Below are 19484 nucleotides of genomic sequence, written 5' to 3'. Positions count from 1 at the left end.
CCTCTCAGTGAAAATATTTTCCTCATCTTCCTCCCATCACTCAATTAATTAATTTAAATCCATACACCTTGGTGTGTGAAGCTTTGGCCAAAGAATAGCATTTAATACAGTACCGTGCAAAAGTTTTAGGCACAAGGCAAAAGAGCATTTTGTATAGCAAAGATGCTTTCAACAATAGTGAAATGAAAAGTTTCTAAATATCAAAAAGTTTACTATTAGGAGCAGTAAATTAAAAAAAAATCTAAATCGAATCAATATTTGGTGTGACCACTATTTGCCTTTAAAGCTGCTTCAATTCTCTTAAGTACACAGTTGTGTAGTTTTATATTAAAAAAAAAGTTGGCTGGTAGGTTGTTCTAAGCATCTTGGAGAACTTGCCATAATTCTTCTGCAGACTTTGGCTGTCTCACTTGCTTTTCTCTCTCCAGGTAATCCCAGACAGCCTCATTAAAGTTCAGCTCAGCCGTTGGGGTGGAATGTGTTTGGGCTCATTGTCCTGCTGCAGAATTAATTTGGGACCAATCAGATGCTTCCCTGATGGTATTATGTGATGGACGAGAATCCGTCTGTACTTCTCAGCATTGAAGATTCCAACTCCTTTTGCAGAATACAGCCCCAAACCTGCACAAAACCTCCACCGTGCTTCACTGTTAGCTGCAGATACTCATCCATGTAGCGCTTTCCAACTCTTCCATGGACAAACTGCCTCCTATTTGAGCCAAAAATTTAAAATTTTGACTTCTCAGCCTGGAACACTTGCTGCCATTGTTCAGCACCCCAGTCCTTGTGACTCTTGGCTCTGTTTCCACTTTGAAGGAATGGCTTTTTGGCAGCAACTTTTCCCTGAAGACCACTTCTGACAAGTATTCTCCAGACTGTAGAAGGATATAATTGGGTTCCAGTGGTTTCTATGAGTTCAGAGGTGATAGCAGTACTGGACTAATTCTGATTTAGAAGAAATCTAAATTTCTACAAGATTATGAGAGGCATAGATAGGGTGGATAGTCAGTAACTGTTTCCCAAGGCACCAACAGCAAACACCAGAGGGCATATGTACAAAATTAAGGGAGGGAAGTTTAGGGGAGACATCAGAGGTAAGTTTTTTTTTACACAGAGGGTTGTGAGTGCCTGGAATGACTTGCCAGGGATGGTGGTGGAGGCTAAAACATTAGGGGTATTTAAGAGCCTCTTGGACAGGCACATGGATGAAAGAAAAATGGAGGGTTATGGGGTAGTGTGAGTTTAGTACTTTTTTTTTAAGGATTATATGGTTCGGCACAACATGGAGGACTGAAGGGCCTGTACTGTGCTGTAGTGTTCTATGGTTCTAAATGTCAGTTTGATATTTCTCTCAACTGCTACACTCATGGCCAACCACTGAGTTTCTGATCCTCAACTTTGCCCATTTCTTTGTACTTCTTTAGAAGAGCTTGGACAGCACATCTTGAATTTCTGCTTGGGAGAGATCTTACTGATGCAGGACAACCACCTTATGTCTATTGCTTTGCCCACACTTGCCATGGTGTAAGAATTGATGTTTGAATGTTAAAAGTGTCACATCTGCCACACCCTCACCTTTTAGTTTGGTTATCCTTTGGCCAGTTTGATTCCTTCTACACCTGTTAATCAGTTAATCAGTTTAGTTCAATTCAACTTATTATGTCATTGATTATCTGCATTGGTTTGTTTTCTTTGTTTAATCATTACCTACAAAGTAGTCAAGTTTTTCTTATATATTGAAAAGTGGTCTTTTACTTAATATGTTACTTCCTTTATCAAATACAATAATTTCTCTGTCACATGTAATTTTTTTTGGAAATTGAATGTTTGGAAATCTAAAATTTGCTCTTTTCTACTGACACAGAAGACAAAAAAAAAGAACTAAATCAAAATTCATGTAAAAAATCTAGGACGGCTAAGATTTTTGCTCAGTACTGTATAACTCTACCAAATCACCCCAATGTCATAAATCACAGATAGGTTTCCTTTCATTATCCTTTCTTCCAATGAAAACAACTTTAACTTATCCAATGTTTCCCCACTGCTACAATTCTCCAGTCCTGTCAACATCCCTGTGCATCTCCTGTGTTTTTACAATGGCATCAGATCTTTCCTGTGTTACAGAGACCAGAATGCAGAGAATCCTTCAGCAGTGAAGATTATAGCAAAGACTTTTTCCTTTCTTTCCAAATTTTTTTTTACATAAAAGAATACAGAGTACAAAAGAAAGCATATATAAAAGGTCAAAAAAGATAAAAAGAACTACGAATTACATTATATCTGATCACAAGAACAATCTCATTACCCCATATTCATGTAAGTTAATCAATAGTTACATTGAAATATACTAATTTATTACAACAAAAAGAATCTAACCCCTACCAAGCCCGAAGCTGTTTAGTAAGGAGAAAAAAAGGTAAAATACCTTCTCATATATTAAAAATTAATAGTCACCAACAGACTTTCTCCTTTCAAATTCATTACCAGCTTTTATCAATTACACAATCCCCATCTAGGCCTTTGTTTCACTTGCATTTCAAACACACACTCCACCTGAGAAGTGATGAATCAGTATGTGCATCACAGTTCACATGAGTACTCATGTGGACTGCAACCAATTAAATACTGTACTTTGAAGATCCTCTTGGAATGCCAGGTTCAGTAGATCTGCTACTTTAGAGGGAAAAAAGGTGATCCAAGTGCCAAAGTCAATTAAAGAGTATCTCTTCCAAATTGCATAAGCTAAAAAGATACTACCTATTGAGACTCCCTTTTATATAATGAATTACTTGCTGACGTTCCATGGCACAGACCCATGCAATAATCAGAGAAAAACACTAATCTAGGGTAATTGAATCTTATTTGATCCCAGGAAATGCCCAAGCACATACCTGTGCCAGCTGTAAGATGCCCTAGCTCTACCTTCATAATATGCCCCTATCTCAGTTCATCTGCTGCCAACACTCCAAACTGTATGCTCTTGTTATTTCTGCCATTGCTCTTCACCAGCATCAAACTTCCTCCCTTTGTGAACAAAAGAACATTTGAAACAGGAGCAGGAGTAGGCCACCTAGCCTTGAGTCAACGCTGCCATATTATAGCTGATCTGGTTGTGGACTAAACTCAACCTACCTACTTTTCCCCATAACATTTACTTTTGCTTCCATGCAAAAATCTATGTGTATTTAATGAGGTACTCTACTGCTTCTCTGAGCAGAGAATTCCACAGATTCATTACACTTTGGGAAAAGCAGTTTCTCCTCATCTCTGTTTTAAATCTATTCCCGAGTTTTGAGGCTATGCCTCCTAGTTCTAATCACAGTCATCAGTATTAACAACTTTCCTGCCTCTACCTTATCTATCCTTTTTATAATTTTATTTTTGAATGTTTCACCATTTATATAGTAATCTAATCTTCCATTTTTCCTTCCAAAGTGGATGACGTTGCATTTACCAGTTTTGTACTCCATTGTTTGTTAAGCTCACTAAAGGCACAAAACATTTGCAAATTGAAAGAAGGAAAGATTAGCTTTATTTGTCACATGTATATTGAAACATGCAATGACACGTGTCATTTACGCCAAGGATGTGCTGGGGGCAGCTCGCAAGTGTTGCCATGCTTCCAGTGCCAATATAGCAAACCCACACATCCTTAGAATGTGGGAAGAATCCAGAGCAACGGGAGGACACCAACAGGGAGAACATACAAACTCCCTACAGACAGTGGTGAGAATTGAACTTGGAACACAGGCATTGTAAAGTGTGCTGCTAACCAGTATGCTACCATGCCACAATTGGCAGGACACCTTCCCAACACAGTTCATGCAACTGATTAATAATATCAGCATTCCATGGAGGGCTCATCTCTTTGGTTAGGCTATTGCAACCCAACGCTTTGTGCTATATTCTGTCCTTGAGAAGTTAAAGGCACAGATAATTATATCAGACTTTATTAGACATATAGTGTCTGTCAGCTTTGCCTGATTGTTAAGAACAGTGTTGTAACTGGAACAATACACGAGCCAGGACTCCATCGACCTTATCACGTCCACAATAGTGAAAAAGTCATCTTACTAATTCCACCTTTCAGCACTTGATACGTGACCAAACAGGACATCTCTTCAAGCACTCAGCAAGGCACTTGTCAAATATACTGAGGGCTTCTGCCTCTGTTATCTTTTTCAGCCAATGAGTTCCAAACTCCTGCCACTTTCAAATCCTTCAGCCGTAAGTCCCACATACAGAAAGTGATCAGAGCAGCATTTCTACACTTAAGAAATATTGCAAGCATACGCCCGTTTCTGTCACATAATGAAGCTGAAGAACTATTTCGCGCCTTTGCATCGGATAGACTAGACCTTTGCAATGTACTTTTTCCTGGCCTTCCAAAGCAATCCAATGACAAGCTTTAATTCAGTCAGAACACTGCCACCAAACTTTTCACTTAAAACCATGATGAGGGAGCATATCACTCCCACCCTAACTACTCTTCATTGGCTTACTGTATCTTTTAGAATTGATTTAAAAGTTCTCTTACTTGTTTTTAAAGCTCTTAATGGTCTGGGACCGGAGTACGTCACAGAATCACTTTCATTTCATAATCCTGCTTGCGCTCTCTTCTTAAATTTAAATAACCTCACAAAGAAAGTTGGCAGGTTAGGTTTTCTGAACTACGCTCGTAAGCTGTGGAATTCAATGCCTAAACCTACAACAGAAAACTATAAACTCAGCTGACACTTTTAAACATCACTTGTAAACTATTTACAGTGGATTCTGTTTAACTGATACATATCAGGACCAGAACATCTTGGCACAATTAAGTGGCTGACCCAATTAGCCAAAGTTTCATAAAAGGTATAAAAATACAAACTACTGCTTAACTGAGTAACAGATTATATATTTAAATGAAATACAGAACAAATTAGAATACTACCAATACTACTAGAGTACTATAAAGGCGTGTATTAGTTTTGAATAGTTGTCGACTGAAGAATTCAGTCCAGGGTACACTGTTGCATTCTTTTGATTGACTGTAAATGAACAAAATCAGTGCAGACATCTAGTGTAGGTAATGGACTGCCTTCAAATAATGCTTTCGACAATTGCATCTTCCAAATCATTACTTTCATTGTAACATTCAAGCTGATTGTTGATACCACCAAATTCTTCATAGTTCAATTGTTTCATTTTAACTCCTGGCTGTTTCTGACATCTCCAAACCTGAATTCCTGAAAATGCAGTGAACAAAACAGTTCTGAACCGTCTTACAGCTTATTTCTCGCCAACCATCAGTGTCAAAAATCATTCTTTCTTAAACACAAACACATGTGACTGGCGGTATTTAAATACTGCTCGCCATAAGCACAGTGCAGTGTCTAACGGCCATGCAAGTGGCACAAAGTGGCTGCCTCTTTGAGCTCATCTGCAGAAGCAGCTTAAATGCCTCTCTTCAATGACTCGTTTACCTATTCAAGGTGGTTGGGGTTCTAATGAGGTCCTGATCTGCAAGTGGCATACAAACTGCATCTTTTTCCCATTCTTGGAGCTCGTCAGCTGTCCGTTTTCCGACATTCTCCAGGCTCAGCTTGGAAGATGGCACCTCCAGAGTGTGGCTCTGTAGACAACTGATTCCAGGCTTGAGCTACTGACTTAGGCATCGCAGGAGATGGAACAGCAGGATTTCACTGCAGCAGATGTATGGAAAAGTGAGGCGGCTGAACGTAATATCCTAGTCTCCCCTATCACTGTGAAAATAGGTGCTATATCTGTGTGCCTTGTTCATGAGAGGGAGTGCCTGCGGCAAGTCAAACTAAGCAATAGTTTTTGCTGACTGCAGATCATGGTCTCTCTGAGTGTCTTGCTGTTGCATTGTGGGTGCTGATGCTTTTTGCTGAAACGGGCGGGGGAGTCTGATGTGTTGATGCTTGGTGCTGCTTGTGCAGGAGAGGGTAGAGGCGGTTTTGGGGTTTCAACGTGTTTCTGTCATTCATTCTTTTGGAGTTCTGTTTTTGTGGATGTCTATGAAGACTAGTATTTCAGGTTATATACTGCATATATTCTCTGATAACGAATGCACATGTGTAACGCTAGTTAGAAACTGTCCGGCAACAAGCTTCCAGTGCCAATTAAGCGGTATGGTGTCCCAAATAAAGAAAGGGAATCCCGGCTATTTTCAATGTTTTTGCTCTTTAAGAGTTGTTTCAAATAAGCGGCTGTCCTATTTAACTGACTGCCCAATTAACCCGAATCCACTGTATTTATCCTTGCTTTTAACATCTTTTTGCCTTTTAATTCCAGGTTTACTTTTATTTTGTCTTTTTTCATGTCTTTACTTTATGCTATTGTAAGATGCTTTGAACCATATTCTCTATATGAAAAGTTCTCTATAAATAAGCTATTATTATAAAAGCTCTGGTTTCTGAATTCTTGGATAAATGATAAAACTCCTTTCTGCATATTCTGACAAGGCCCCTCAAAAGTTAACCCATCTCTGGTCCAATGAAAACAAGCCCAATCTCCATTAGCAACTACCCTCTACTGTTACTTCTGTGGCCACAGCTGGAGTCTTGTGCAGGGTTGGAGTTAAAGATGCTTGTAGCCAAAAACTGCTTTTCTTCATAAAATCTACAGCAGACATGTACAACCAAACTCAGAACCTATTTCCAAAGAGGGATGATCCTGGCAACTATAAAGCTCTTTAGCAACAAATGCTTTCCAAGCAGCTGCAAGAAACTTAGTCATCTGCCAACCTTCAACACGTATTTGCATCAAGCAGGTCACTCACACAACAACATCACTGGTGAGTCAGTTTCCCTTCTGGAAAACATCCAGCTCTCCATTTCTACTACTTAGCTGTATTTTCTGGTGTGTAGAGCACAACTTGGCGCAATCATTTTCAGAGCACATGAGCAGAACAATTAGCTCTTCTATTTTATCAAGCAATGAGATCATGGGTCCTCTGTGTTTTAATGCAATATACAGGTTGACCTTCACTAATCCGACTACCTGTAATCCAGTTCCTTCAATAATCCGGCACTGATTTCAAATTTTCCACGCAACTGTAATTTAAAATTTCCCGGGCCACCCTACCAATCTGCTGCGCATTGTTTTGGTCGTGCTAGTTCTGTTCACATGTTGGCGCGCTCTTGTAAGCACAGGCAGGCGATTCGTGCTTGTTTCCTGCATTTATTAATATAATTTGCATGAAGCGCGACCGCCCAGCCCCTGCCCGTCTCACCTGCCAGCGGAGGGTGAGCTGGCACACGCTAAGTCGGTTCGCCTTCTCGCCCACCTGCCGGCAGTAGCGCACTACCCTCCGGCGTCGCCCGGCCTGTGATCCATTCTCTTCTGCCTACGACCTCAGATCGGATGTGGCGACCCACTGAATTTAAGCACATTACTAAGCGGAGGAAAAGAAACTAATGAGGATTCCCTCAGTAAGTGCAAGTGAAGAGAGAAGCCAGCACCAAATCCCTGGCCACCTGGCGATCACATGAAATGTTTCGTATAGAAAACTTCCTTTCTCCGACTTCTGCTTCTGCTCACCCAGATGTGCTGCCACCATCATCAACGGTTTTTGAAGAAACTGTTGTACCAGTTTCAGCACCAGTTCCTGATGCTTCACTCATTTTTCAAGATGAAGATGTTGATGATCCTGACGACCCCACACTTGCAGATATGTAACTTTGCCTGAAGGTATATTAAGCATCTCACTTTAGAAGCAAAAGTACTCAACTGTTCTGTTTAAGTTAATTCCTATACATCTACCTGTACTCTTTATTTTATCTGTGCCTGTACAGTATATTACTATATTAAAATTTCACTTGCTACTCATCTAATATTTCTGTTTCATTATTATCTAACTTGTACTGATTTACATGATATTTTAAAGGTGCATTTTGACGTTTAGTGCTTGCATATTGGTCTTGCCCTCAGCTTGATGGCTATTGGGCACTGGTTTTTAAAATTATCAGTGAGGTTTTGGGGGTGACACTGAGACCTTGCCTGCTTGCAGCTGTATTTGGTGTGGCAGATGATGCTTTGGGTTTAAATGCAAACCAATCGGATATCATTGCATTTACATCGCTTTTGACCCATAGGAGAATCTTGCTGGTCTGGAAATCCGCCACTCCCCCATCTGCTGCTGCTTGGTTAGAGGATGTAATGTTTTTTCTGAAACTAGAAAAGATTAAATTTACTCTGAGGGGGTCTGTGAAAAAGTTCTATTCAAAATGGGGACCTTTCTTGTCATATTTTGGAAGTCTTAAGGAATTACCTACTAGTTGAGGGCATTTGATTGTACTTAGGAATTTGCCCCCTTTTAACACACATATGGTTTACCTCACAGGGTGGTTGATGAATTGTAAGATGAGTGTATTCTGGATCATCTGACGTGTTGTGGATGTGTGTGGGCCTTCGTCTTGAAGGAGTGTTGGAGTATGGCTGTGAAATGTCCGTACTTGTATTTGTGAAGTGTTGTATTGTAAATACATTAGCTGCAATGGTATGCTCGGGGAGGGCGGGTGAGGGGAGTTTTGTTTAGGGATAAGAAATAAAAGCAAAATGGAGGAAAATGTAATGCATTACGTATTCTGTATTGTTTCAGTCCTTCAATAAAAAAAAAACAAAAAAAAAGTATGATGAAGCAGTTAGCTATTGCTTAATGTAATCCTTCTGTAATTCGGCATTTTCACTAATCCAGCACTCCTCAGGTCCCAATGGTACCAGATTATAGAAGGCCGACTTGTACTTCATTTAGTCCCATATCTCTTAAAAATGTTCAAGGAGAGAATTTCAAAGTTCCACCATCTTCTGCATGTTGAAAAATTATCTAATTTCATTCCTGGCTTACTTCCAATTTTTAGTCTTTACACTCTTCCTAACCAGTAAAAGTAGATTCTCTTCATATAACCTTAACACAACCAATCCTATAATGGTTTGAAAACTTTAAGTGTAACCTCAGCTGACTGTGTGTGTGCGCGTGTGCACACATACATACACATACACACATATATATATATATAAATACACATACTTATGAATCATTTGAACTGTATCAGTATCATAAAAAAGCAACTATGTGTCTCTATCATATAAAAGACAATGTAAGTTCTCTTCATTCTTTACATAGAAATAAAATATCTGGAAACTGTTGGCAAATTCTTATCATGTACTCACAAGGTCAATGATTGAAAGCTAGCACAGCATCCTTACTAACCATACACTATAATCTTAAATTTAAATTTTAAAAGGTGTGGAAAGTATTTGTATTTATTTATGATATTATATCCACAAGCTATCAGATTTAGTACACTACATTCCCAACAACCAGTACCTATATAGTACTGATGGAGACAAAGACAGCTATGCCTTTTCAAGGTAAGGATTAAGAAGTTGCAGCTATCTCAGAGCTAAAGTCTTCAAAAACAAAAATATAGAGTTTGAGGAACCACTGAATAGAAATGCCTCACAGGCAGGGAGGTAACAAGATTACGAGGAAGCAGTTTTCATAACGGAGAAACATGCATCCTGCAGACTGATAACCAGGCTGAGAAGATGCATAGCGTATTAGGCAAGTGAATGACTGAAATAAACATCAAAAAGAGCATCACTGGCATTTTTCACTTAGCTGTGATGTAATATCTAATAAGACCTGCACTAGTTAAGTGATTGATGAACATTTGTGGTTAAATGTTGTTTCTTGACTATTATTTACAGGGATACGCACAAGTATTTTTATTTGTAGGAATATTCAGACAATCCAGTTGGAAATGAAGGAACACTCATTAGTCACAGTCAATCAGAAGAATAGTTATATTTTACATAGGAACAATAAATTCGCTGGATAATGCAACAAAATACACATTGGAAGTTTGTTTTTTTGATATAGTTGCTTTTTATATGATTATTATCTTCAAATATCAACACGAGTATAAATGACTTTTCAATAATAACTTTTCAAAGTTTGGAAAACTCTTACTGCTAACTAAAAGTCAAATACAGTACAAGTTTATAATCTATACATTCCTCGCTGCTGGCTAAAAATTATTCAAATTCTTTGATTAAAACAGGAGGTTTACAATGTTGAAATGGATTATTGTTATAAATAACTCCAGACTGCCTAATGAGCTGTCTGATCAGTGATGGAACCTTGCACCTTATATGAAGGGCAGAATTGTCCAAACAGCACCCATAATTTAGCAAACTGCTACTGTGCTCCAAATTAAACTTCAACTTTGCATTAAAAATACTAAATAAGAAGGCTCTTTGGAGGTACACCAGATCTTATTACACAGTGTAGCCTGTTGGATATACTTTGTGTCCCTGAAATCTACAGTTATCTTCCTTATGTAACTTCTGTGAGGATAGCTTTACAGAGAAGCCAGAGAGCATCACTGAACGTGCTCCTGCTGTAAGTTATATATTTGAATGTAGTAGCAGGGTTAGATTACTTAGCCATTCAAAACTAAATAATGAAGGAGGCATGCCTACACCGTAAGTTTATCACCATAGATTTATCGACTGATCCATATCAGAATTTCTGCTTGTGACCCATTAGAAATAGGAGCAGAATTAGGTCATCCAACCCATCGAGTCAGCTCCACCATTCCAACACGGCTGATTTATTATCCCTCTCAATTGCATTCTCCTGCCTTCTCCCATAATCTTTGATGCCCTAGAACCCATCAACCTCCACTTTAAATATACTCAATGACTTGGCCTCCAGTCGTCTGTGGCAATGAATTCCACAGAATACTTACACTCTAGCTAAAGAAAATCCTTTTCATCTGTACTAAATGGATGTCCCTCTATTCTGAGGCAGTGCCCTCTGGTATTAGACTCATCCACTATAGGAAACATCCTACTCACATCCATTCTATCCAGACCTTTCAATATTCAATAGGTCTCTATAAGAACACCACCCCCCGCCCTCATTCTTATAAACTCCAGTGAGTACAGGCTCAGAGCAATCAAATTCTCCTCATATGTTAATCCTTTCATTCCTGGAATCATTCTCGTGAATCTCCTCTGAACCCTCTCCAATGCTATTACATATTTTCTAAGACAAAGGGTCCAAAACTGCTCAAAATACTCCATGAGGTATGATCAATGTCTTAAAAGCCTCAGCATTATATCCTTGCTCTTATATTCTAGTCCTTTCAAAATGAATGCTAACATTGCAGTTGCCTTCCTTGAGACCGACTAAACCTGCACAAGGACTTCCAAGTCCCTTTGCAGTGTAACCTGTTGGATATACTTTTGTGTCCCTGAATCTGAAATGATTTTTGAATTTTCTCCCCAAATGAAAAGTTACCCCTTTATTCCTTCTACCAAAGTGCATCATGACCTTACACTTCACTACACTATATTCCATCTGCTACTTTGTTGCCCATTCCCCAATACGTCCAAGTCCCTTTGCAGACTTCCTGCTTCCTCAACGGGATCTGCCCCTCCACCTACCTTCTAATCATCTGTAAATTTGGCCACAAAGCCATCAATTCCGACATCCAAATCATTGACATATAACCTGAAAAGAAGTGGTCTCAACACAGGTCCCCGTGGAATACCACTGGTCACTGGCAACAAAGCAGAATAGGCTGCCTTTATTCCCACTCTTCCTCCTGCCTGTCAGTCCATCTTCTATCCATGCTAATAACTTTCCTGTAATAGCACGGGGCTTTTATTTTGTTAAGCAGTCTCATGTGCAGCAACTTGTCAAAGGCCTTCTGAAAATCTAAGTAAGCAACACCTTCTTTATCTGTGTAGCCTGTTACTTCCTCAAAGAATTCTAAAAGATTTGTCAGACAAGATTTCGTCTAAAGGAAACCATGCTGACACTGGCTGATTTTATCGTGTACCTTCAAGTAGCCCGAAACCCCATCCTTAATAATGAACTCTAACATCTTCCCAAACAGAGGTCAGACTAATCTCCATTTCTCTGCCTCCCCTCCTTCTTAAAGAATGGAGAGACATTTGCAATTTTCCAGACCTCCAGAACCACTCTAGAATATAGTGATTCTTGAAAGATCATTACCAATGGTTCTCTTTAGCTACCTCTTTCAGAACCCTGGTCCAGGTGGTTTATCTACCTTCAGACCTTTCAGCTTCCCAAGCTCATTCTCCTTAGTAATTGCAACAACACTTACTTCCGCCCCCGACAGTCGCGACTTCCTGGCATATAGCTAGTGTCTTCAACAAAGGAGACCTACACAAAAAAGTTCATCCATCATTTCCTTGTCCTCCCATTGTTACCTCTCCAGCATAATTTTCCACTGGTCTGATATCCACTCTTGCCTCTCTTTTACTCTTTATATATTTGAAAAAATTCTGATAGTCACTTTGATATTATTATCTAGCTTACCTTCAAATTTCATCTTTTCTCTCCTTATGGCTTTTTTAGTTGCCTTCTGTTGGATTTTAAAAGCTTACCAATTCTCTAACGTCCCACTAATTTTTGCTGTATTATTGCTCTCTCTTTTCCTTGTATGTTGTCTTTGACTTCCCTTGTCAGCATGGTTGCCTCAACCTCCCTTTAGAATACTTCTCCTTTGGGATGTATCTATTCTGTGCCTTCTGAATTGCCCCAGAAACTCCAGCCATTGCAGCTCAGCCATCATGCTGCTGCAGTCCCCTTCCAATCAACTTTGACCAGCTCCTCTCTCATGCCTCTGTAATTCCCTTTACTCCATGGTAATACTGATACATCTGACTTTATCTTCTTCCTTTCAAACTGCAGGGTGAATTCTATCATATTTTGATAACTAAGGGTTCCTTTAACTTAAACTCCCTAATCAAATCTGGTTCATTACACAACACTCCCTAGTGAGCTCAACCACAAGTAGTTCCAAAACGCCATCCTATAGGCATTGTACAAATTACATCTTTTGGGATCCAGCACCAACCTGTTATTCCCAATCTACCTGCATATTGAAATCTCCCATCACTAATATAACATTGCATTTTTTACATGCCTATTCTATCTCCTGTTGTAATTTGAAGGCCTGTATATAACCCATCAGGGTCTTTTTACCTTTACAGTTTCCTACCTCGACCTACAAACATTCTCCATCCTCCGATCCTATTCTCCGACCTTTCAAAGGATATGATTTCATGTTTTTTTTTAACCAACAGAGCTATCCCACACCCTCTGCCTATGTGCCTGTCTTTTCAATACCAGGTATTATTGGAGTATAAAAAAAGTTTTATTATTTGCTGTGTAACCAAAACTATGTAGTCAGCTTGCTATGCATGTAACTAAAATGAAATCCTAGGAATGTAAAAGACAATGGTGTGTTAATGAGAGGTAGCTAAAGAGATGTAGTCAGCTTTGAAACTTGTTATTTGCTATGCATGTACCCAGTTTAGCAGGAGAATAAAGTATTAAGAATGCAAACTTGCTATTTAGTAGGAGAATGAAATCTTAAGAATGTAGAAGACAATGGTGTGTTAATGAGAGGTAGCTAAGAGATGTAGATTAGAACATAATTAAGTCAATGGGACTTACCTGTGGTACAAACTGGACCAGGAGATTGCTATAAAAAATGCTGTGTCGGGGGGGGGGGGGGGGGGGGGGCGGGATCGGTGGGCAATCAGCGACCAGCTCAATGACTGTCTCAGCTTTGATTTGCAAATTAAAGTTTAACCCTTCTTGAAGAATCTTCTGCGTCTCTTGGTCATTTCTGGGGCACGAGAAACCACGACAGTATGTCCTTGGATGTTAAGCTCCCAATTATGACCTTCTTTCAGCCACGACTCATTGATGTCCACAACGTTATACATGTCAATTTTTAATTGTACAAGAAGATCATCTACCTTATTCCATATACTATGTGCATTCAAATATAAATTTTGGTTGGACAGTGGCGCAGACACAGTAGAAATTCTCCCACGCAGGTCCAGAGCGGAGCTTGAAAATCCCAGTCTCCATAAAAGAGGTACCATCTAGCAGAGCTGTCATTGTCGATGTGGTCAGCGTCAGAGCAGTATATCGGTACCAACGACACAGGTAGAAAAAGGAAGGAGGTCATGAAAATAGAATACAGGGAGTTAGGAAGCTAGTTGAGAAGCAGGACCTCAAGGATAGTGATCTCGGGATTGCTACATGTGCCACACGCAACAGTGAGGATAGGAATAGAATGAGGTGGCAGATAAATGTGTAACTGAAAAATTGGAGCAGGAAGTAGGGATTTAGATTTCGGGATAATTGGGACCTTTTCTGGGGCAGAAGGGACAGATTGCAGTTGAATCCAAGGGGGACCAATATCCTTCTGGGCAGGCTTGCTAGAGCTATTGGGAGTGGTTTGAACTAATATGGCAGGAGGATAAGAACAAGCATGATAGAGCTGAGCATGAGCCAGCAGATTTATGATGGGTGTAATATGAATGTAAGAAAGGATGTGTAGCTGGATTCAGGACTTCCTGTCAGATCACCGGCAGGAGGTAAGAATGGGTCCCATCACCTCTGCCTCTCAACACAGGTGTCCCTCAGGGCTGTGTCCTAAGCCCCCTCCTTTACTCTCTGTATACCCATGACTGAGTCATCACCCACAGCTCCAATCTGCTAATTAAATTTGCTGACGACACTACACTGATTGGGCCTAATCTCAAATAATAATGAGACAGCCTACTGAGAAGAGTAGGGATGGCCTTCTTTCATCAGGCCATCAGACTGATTGATACAATTGTATTTCTATGCTATATTGACTGTCCAGTTGTACATACTATTTATTATAAATTACTATAAATTGCATATTGCACATATAGACGGAGACGTAATGTAAAGATTTTTACTCTTCATGTATATGTGTCTGGGTAGTCTTGTTTGGTCTGGTGGGTTTGGAGCTCATTTATGGGGAATGCGCTCAGATGGTAGCGCAATATTAATGCACAGCAGCCTCTCTGGACTCTGGATTTGGTGATTACCAAACGTTATGTGGATTTTCTGGTGTAGACTGTTTTGTCGTGTGCTTTTGTGATATCATTCTGGAGAACGCTGTCACATTTTTTAAATGCATTGCATTTGTGGTTTCTAAATGACAATAAACTGAAAATGAACTGAACTGATACGAAGGATGTAAGAAATAAAGTTAATTCAATTCAATGACTGCACACAAATGCAGACAGTGCGACGAGTTAAACTGCACCACAGAGACAAAATTTTAAAAAGTGAAGAATGCAGGACTGAAAATGCTGTATTTAAATGCACGTAGTATTCCGAATAAAGTGGGTGAGCAATTAGAGATTGGTCAGTATGACTTTGTGGGCATCACTGAGTTGTGGCTGAAAGAAGGTCATAGTTGGGAGCTTAGCATCAAAGGATATACTTTATATCAAAAGGACAGGCAAGAACACATAGGCAGTGGTGTGGCTCTGTTGGTAAGAGATGGAATTAGTTCTTTAGAAAGAGGTGACATAAGATCAGAGAATGTCAAATCTTTATGGGTGGAGTCAAGAAACGGCCAGGTTAAAAAACCATTATGGGATTCCTATATAGACCTCGAAATAGTACCCAAGATGCAGGGTTGAGATTGCAAAGGGAGCTGGAAAGGGCATGCAAGAGGGGTAATGTCACAATTGTTTTGAGGGACTTCAATATGCAAGAGGATTGGGCAAATCAGGTTGGTGTCAGATTGCAGAAGAGGGAATTTGTGGATGCCTAAAAGATGGCTTTTTAGAGCAGCCTGTGGTTGAGCCTACTCGGCAAAAGGCTATTTTAGACTGGGTATTGTGTAATAATCCAGACTTTATTAGAGAGAAAGTAAAGGAAACCTTAGGAAGCAATGATCATAATATAATTGAATTCATACTGCAATTTGAGAGGGAGAAGTATAAGTCACATGTATCAGTATCACAATGTAATAAAGGAAATTACAGAGGCATGAGAGAGGAGCTTGCCCAGGTGGACCAGAGCAGGATACTGACGGGGATGATATCAGAAAAGAGGTGGCTAAAATTTCTGGGAATAGTTGACAAGGCCGAGGATAGATATGTCACACAGAAGTAGTAGTTCTCAAATGGCAGGGGGAGGCAACCGTGGCTGACAAAAGAGGTTAAGGACTGCATAAAAGCCAAGGAAAGGACATATAATGTAGCAAGAGTGAGTGGGAAGTCAGATGAATGGGAAGTTTTTTTAAAAATCCAACAAAAGGCAACCAATAAAGCCATAAGAAGGGAAATGATTAAATATGAAGGCAAACTAGCCAATAATATAAAGCAGGATACTAAAAGTTTTTGTCATTTACATCTTTGCATCTGTCTCACTGTGGAAGACACTAGCTGTATGCCAGAGGTCCATGAGTATCAGGGAGCAGGAGTGAGTGTCATTGCTGTTACAAAGGAAAAAGTGCTAGGCAACCTCAAAGGTCTTGAGGTGGATAAGTCACCTGGACCAGATGGACTACGTCCCAGAGTCCTGAGAGAGGATGCTCAAGAGATAACTTATGCGTTAGTCATGATCCTTCAAGAATCACATGATTCTGGCATGGTCCTGGAGGACTGGAAAATTGGAAATGTCACTCCACTCTTTAAGAAGGGAGGAAGGCAAAAAAATGTAAATTATAGGCCAGTTATCCTAACTGCAGTGGTTGGCAAAGTGCTGGAGTCCATTATTAAGAATGAGGTTTCGGGATACTTGGAGACTAATGATAAAGTTAAAGTCAGCATGGTTTTTGTAAAGGGAAATCTTGCCTGACTAAGTTGTTAGAGTTCTTCAAGGAAATGACAAGCAGGTGGACAAAGGAGAGGCAGTGGATGACATTTACTTTGATTTTCAGAAAACATTTGATAAGGTGCCACATATGAGGCTGCTTAACAAGATAAAATCCCATGGCATTAAGGAAAGATACTGGCATGGATAGAGGAATGGCTGACAAGCAGGTGGCAGTGAAGGGGAATAAAGGGGGCCTTTTCAGGTTGGTTGCTAGTGACTAGTGGTGTTCCTCAGAGGTCAGTATTGGGATCGCTACTTTTCACATTGTCTGTCAATTGTTGGCTTTGTGGTAAAGTCTGCAGATAGCTCAAAGATAGGTAGAGGGGTAGGTAATCCTGAGGAAACAATGCAATTGCAAAAGGACTTGGAAAAATGGAAGAATGGGCAAAAAATAGCAGATGGCATGCACTGTAGAGAAATGTACGATAATGCATTTTGGTAAAGGGAACAAAAGTGTGGACTATTATGAAAATGGGGAGAAAATTCAGACATTAGAGGTACAGAGGGACTTAGGAGTCCTCATGCAAGATCCCCAGAAGGTTAATTCACAGGTTGAGTCCGTGGTAAAGACAAATGCACTATTGCCATTCATTTCAAGGGGATAATATTGAGGTTTTATAAGACACTGGTCAGGCTGCACTTGGAATTGGCACTGTGAACAAGTCTGTCACCTTATCATTTGGCAGGTAACTGCAACATAGGAAGGAATATTACTGTCATGTGGATTTTCAATTAGTACACGATCCTGAACCTACAGGCTGTCTTAATGTCTGTCAAAGATATCAAATTACAGCTGTAGATATAAAATAACCTCAAACAATTTTTTAACAATCATTACAGTTTGTCAAAATATCATTACAATTTGGAAAATCATTTGGCCTCGGTAAACTTTGATCCATCATCCTGAAGTTTATTGGTCAGTATTTACATAGAACATTACAGCACCTTACAGGCCCTTCAGCCCCTGGTGTTGTGCCAACCTTTTAACCTATTTCTTAACACTTTGAATGTCAACAGGGGGAAAAAATGACTCTCAGCAAATCCCTAAGTTGTTATCTGAACACTGAGCACTGATGCAATACCAGAACCTTTATCACTACGTATTGGTGCAACATAGGTATTATTATTACTATGAGTTGGTGCAACACTGCTCCAATTATTAACAATTTCTTAACCAAAAATGCTTAAGGCTGAAGAATAAATTAGATGAACTAACTTAGAGCAGAGATTTGCCAAAATCCCATGCAATACAGAAGTATAAAGAGACTGAATGAACATGTCTTGTTATTAAACAAAGCAAACTGCATTAACATGCTCCAATCATTCAACATAGCTTTTCCAACTCCATGTTGCTGCTTCATAAACTAGGAGTTAAAACTAGCATTTCAGAACTATTGCAAAATGTAAGCCAGCCCTAACTCCCGCTCCATTTTCACAAGGAAACAAGACTTCTCAACAATGAGGGATTGCCATTCCTTTTCACTTTTGTACTCCAGGGACGAGGAAGGGATGAAATATACCTTTCCCCAAACACAGCATGCTTCAATCTATGAAATGAACTCAGCAGATTAAGTCCCTATAATCAGCATTGATTCTTCCACTTAACTGAGGAGTGGAGAATAACTAACTCTTCTTCCTCCAATAATGCCAACTTTGCTTTCCGAGTCCTATCCCTCCACACCATGTCACCCTTCACTCTGGTGTGAATCTCCATAACCCACTCTAAAAGATTCCACTTCTCCCTCTCTACGTCTGACACCCCTCATCCTCCAGCATATTTGTTGCACACTCCAACCCATTTCAACCATCATCCTCCTCGCAATTTTCTAAAACATTTGCGGTGTCCAGAACTCACTCCCTCACCCTCTATCCAGGTGACTACAATCCATTCCTTCCCCACTACCAGGTGTTGACAGTTCACTTCCCCACCCACTCAGGTAATGCCAATTCCTCTCATCTGCACAATGTGCATCCCTCAGATCCTCTCACATCTCTCCCAGTTGCGTATATACGCACCACCAACCCTCCCACCACCCTGACCTGTTGAGTGGATTGTCTCCCATCACTCACTTGAGTATCCAGCTCTCCCTCGCAAATGGTCGTTTTGCCCCATTCTCGTGCCCCTCCTCAAGGTGTCCGTGACTCACCAATACACCGAACCCTCCCTCCCCATAATGCCAAAGCTGTGCCCATCCTTCCCTCAGCCCCCTCCGACACACTTCCCACCCTACCCTTCTCCGCTCCTCCCTGTATCCTACTCCTCCCATCCCATTCTCTCTGCTCCACTCCCTTCTTCCCCTTACCCCTCCCTCCCCTCTTCACCTCCCACCAGCACTCTCCCTTCCTTCTCATTGCCTCCGCTCCCCTGCCCTCCCCTCCCTTGCCAGTGGATCGATACCATTCTCGTCCCTCACTCACAGCTTCAAACTCTCATACGCGGCGACGGCCATCTTGCTGTTTCCGCCTCCGGCCTCGACCTCTGACCTCCTTGGCGCCGTGACGCGATGACGTGGCACGTCGTGCCGGCTGGACGGAGGACGCCAGGCGACGGGGAGGCTGCACTCTCCGCCCAGGTGCAAGTAGGCGAGAAGATGTCTACCTCCACCCGCTGCTGGTTGTTAATGCAGCCTTTTTGGTTGCTAATGCATTTTGGAACAAAATCTGCCATTGCAGGAAATCCAAAACTAATTCTGGTTTGCCCACAGCAGATCGAAGGTGGAAACGGTGGCCCCCAAACCCTCTTTCAGAGCTGGCAAAACGTGAAGGCGAATGTGTT

At 40.5% G+C, this 19484-nt stretch overlaps 1 protein-coding gene across 2 annotated transcripts in view; it reads right to left on the bottom strand.

Annotated features, from left to right (window-relative positions):
• Nucleotides 1-19227, bottom strand: part of LOC132378349 (phosphatidylinositol-3-phosphatase SAC1-B-like) — a 77402-nt gene extending 58175 nt beyond the window's left edge. The window contains exon 1 of one of the 2 annotated variants that reach the window (XM_059945186.1): nt 19127-19227. In XM_059945186.1, coding sequence (XP_059801169.1) covers nt 19127-19158 — 32 coding nt within the window. In that variant the 5' untranslated portion in view covers nt 19159-19227. The remainder of the gene's footprint in view (nt 1-19126) is intronic. The other variant, XM_059945187.1, reaches the window with a different exon arrangement.
• Nucleotides 19228-19484: the final 257 nt, after the last annotated feature.

This window comes from Hypanus sabinus, chromosome 20, assembly GCF_030144855.1.
Source record: "Hypanus sabinus isolate sHypSab1 chromosome 20, sHypSab1.hap1, whole genome shotgun sequence".
Classification (NCBI taxonomy): Eukaryota; Metazoa; Chordata; class Chondrichthyes; order Myliobatiformes; family Dasyatidae; genus Hypanus; species Hypanus sabinus.
The sequence above is the reverse complement of the archived record's forward strand: the minus strand, read 5'-3'. Positions and strand labels throughout refer to the sequence as shown.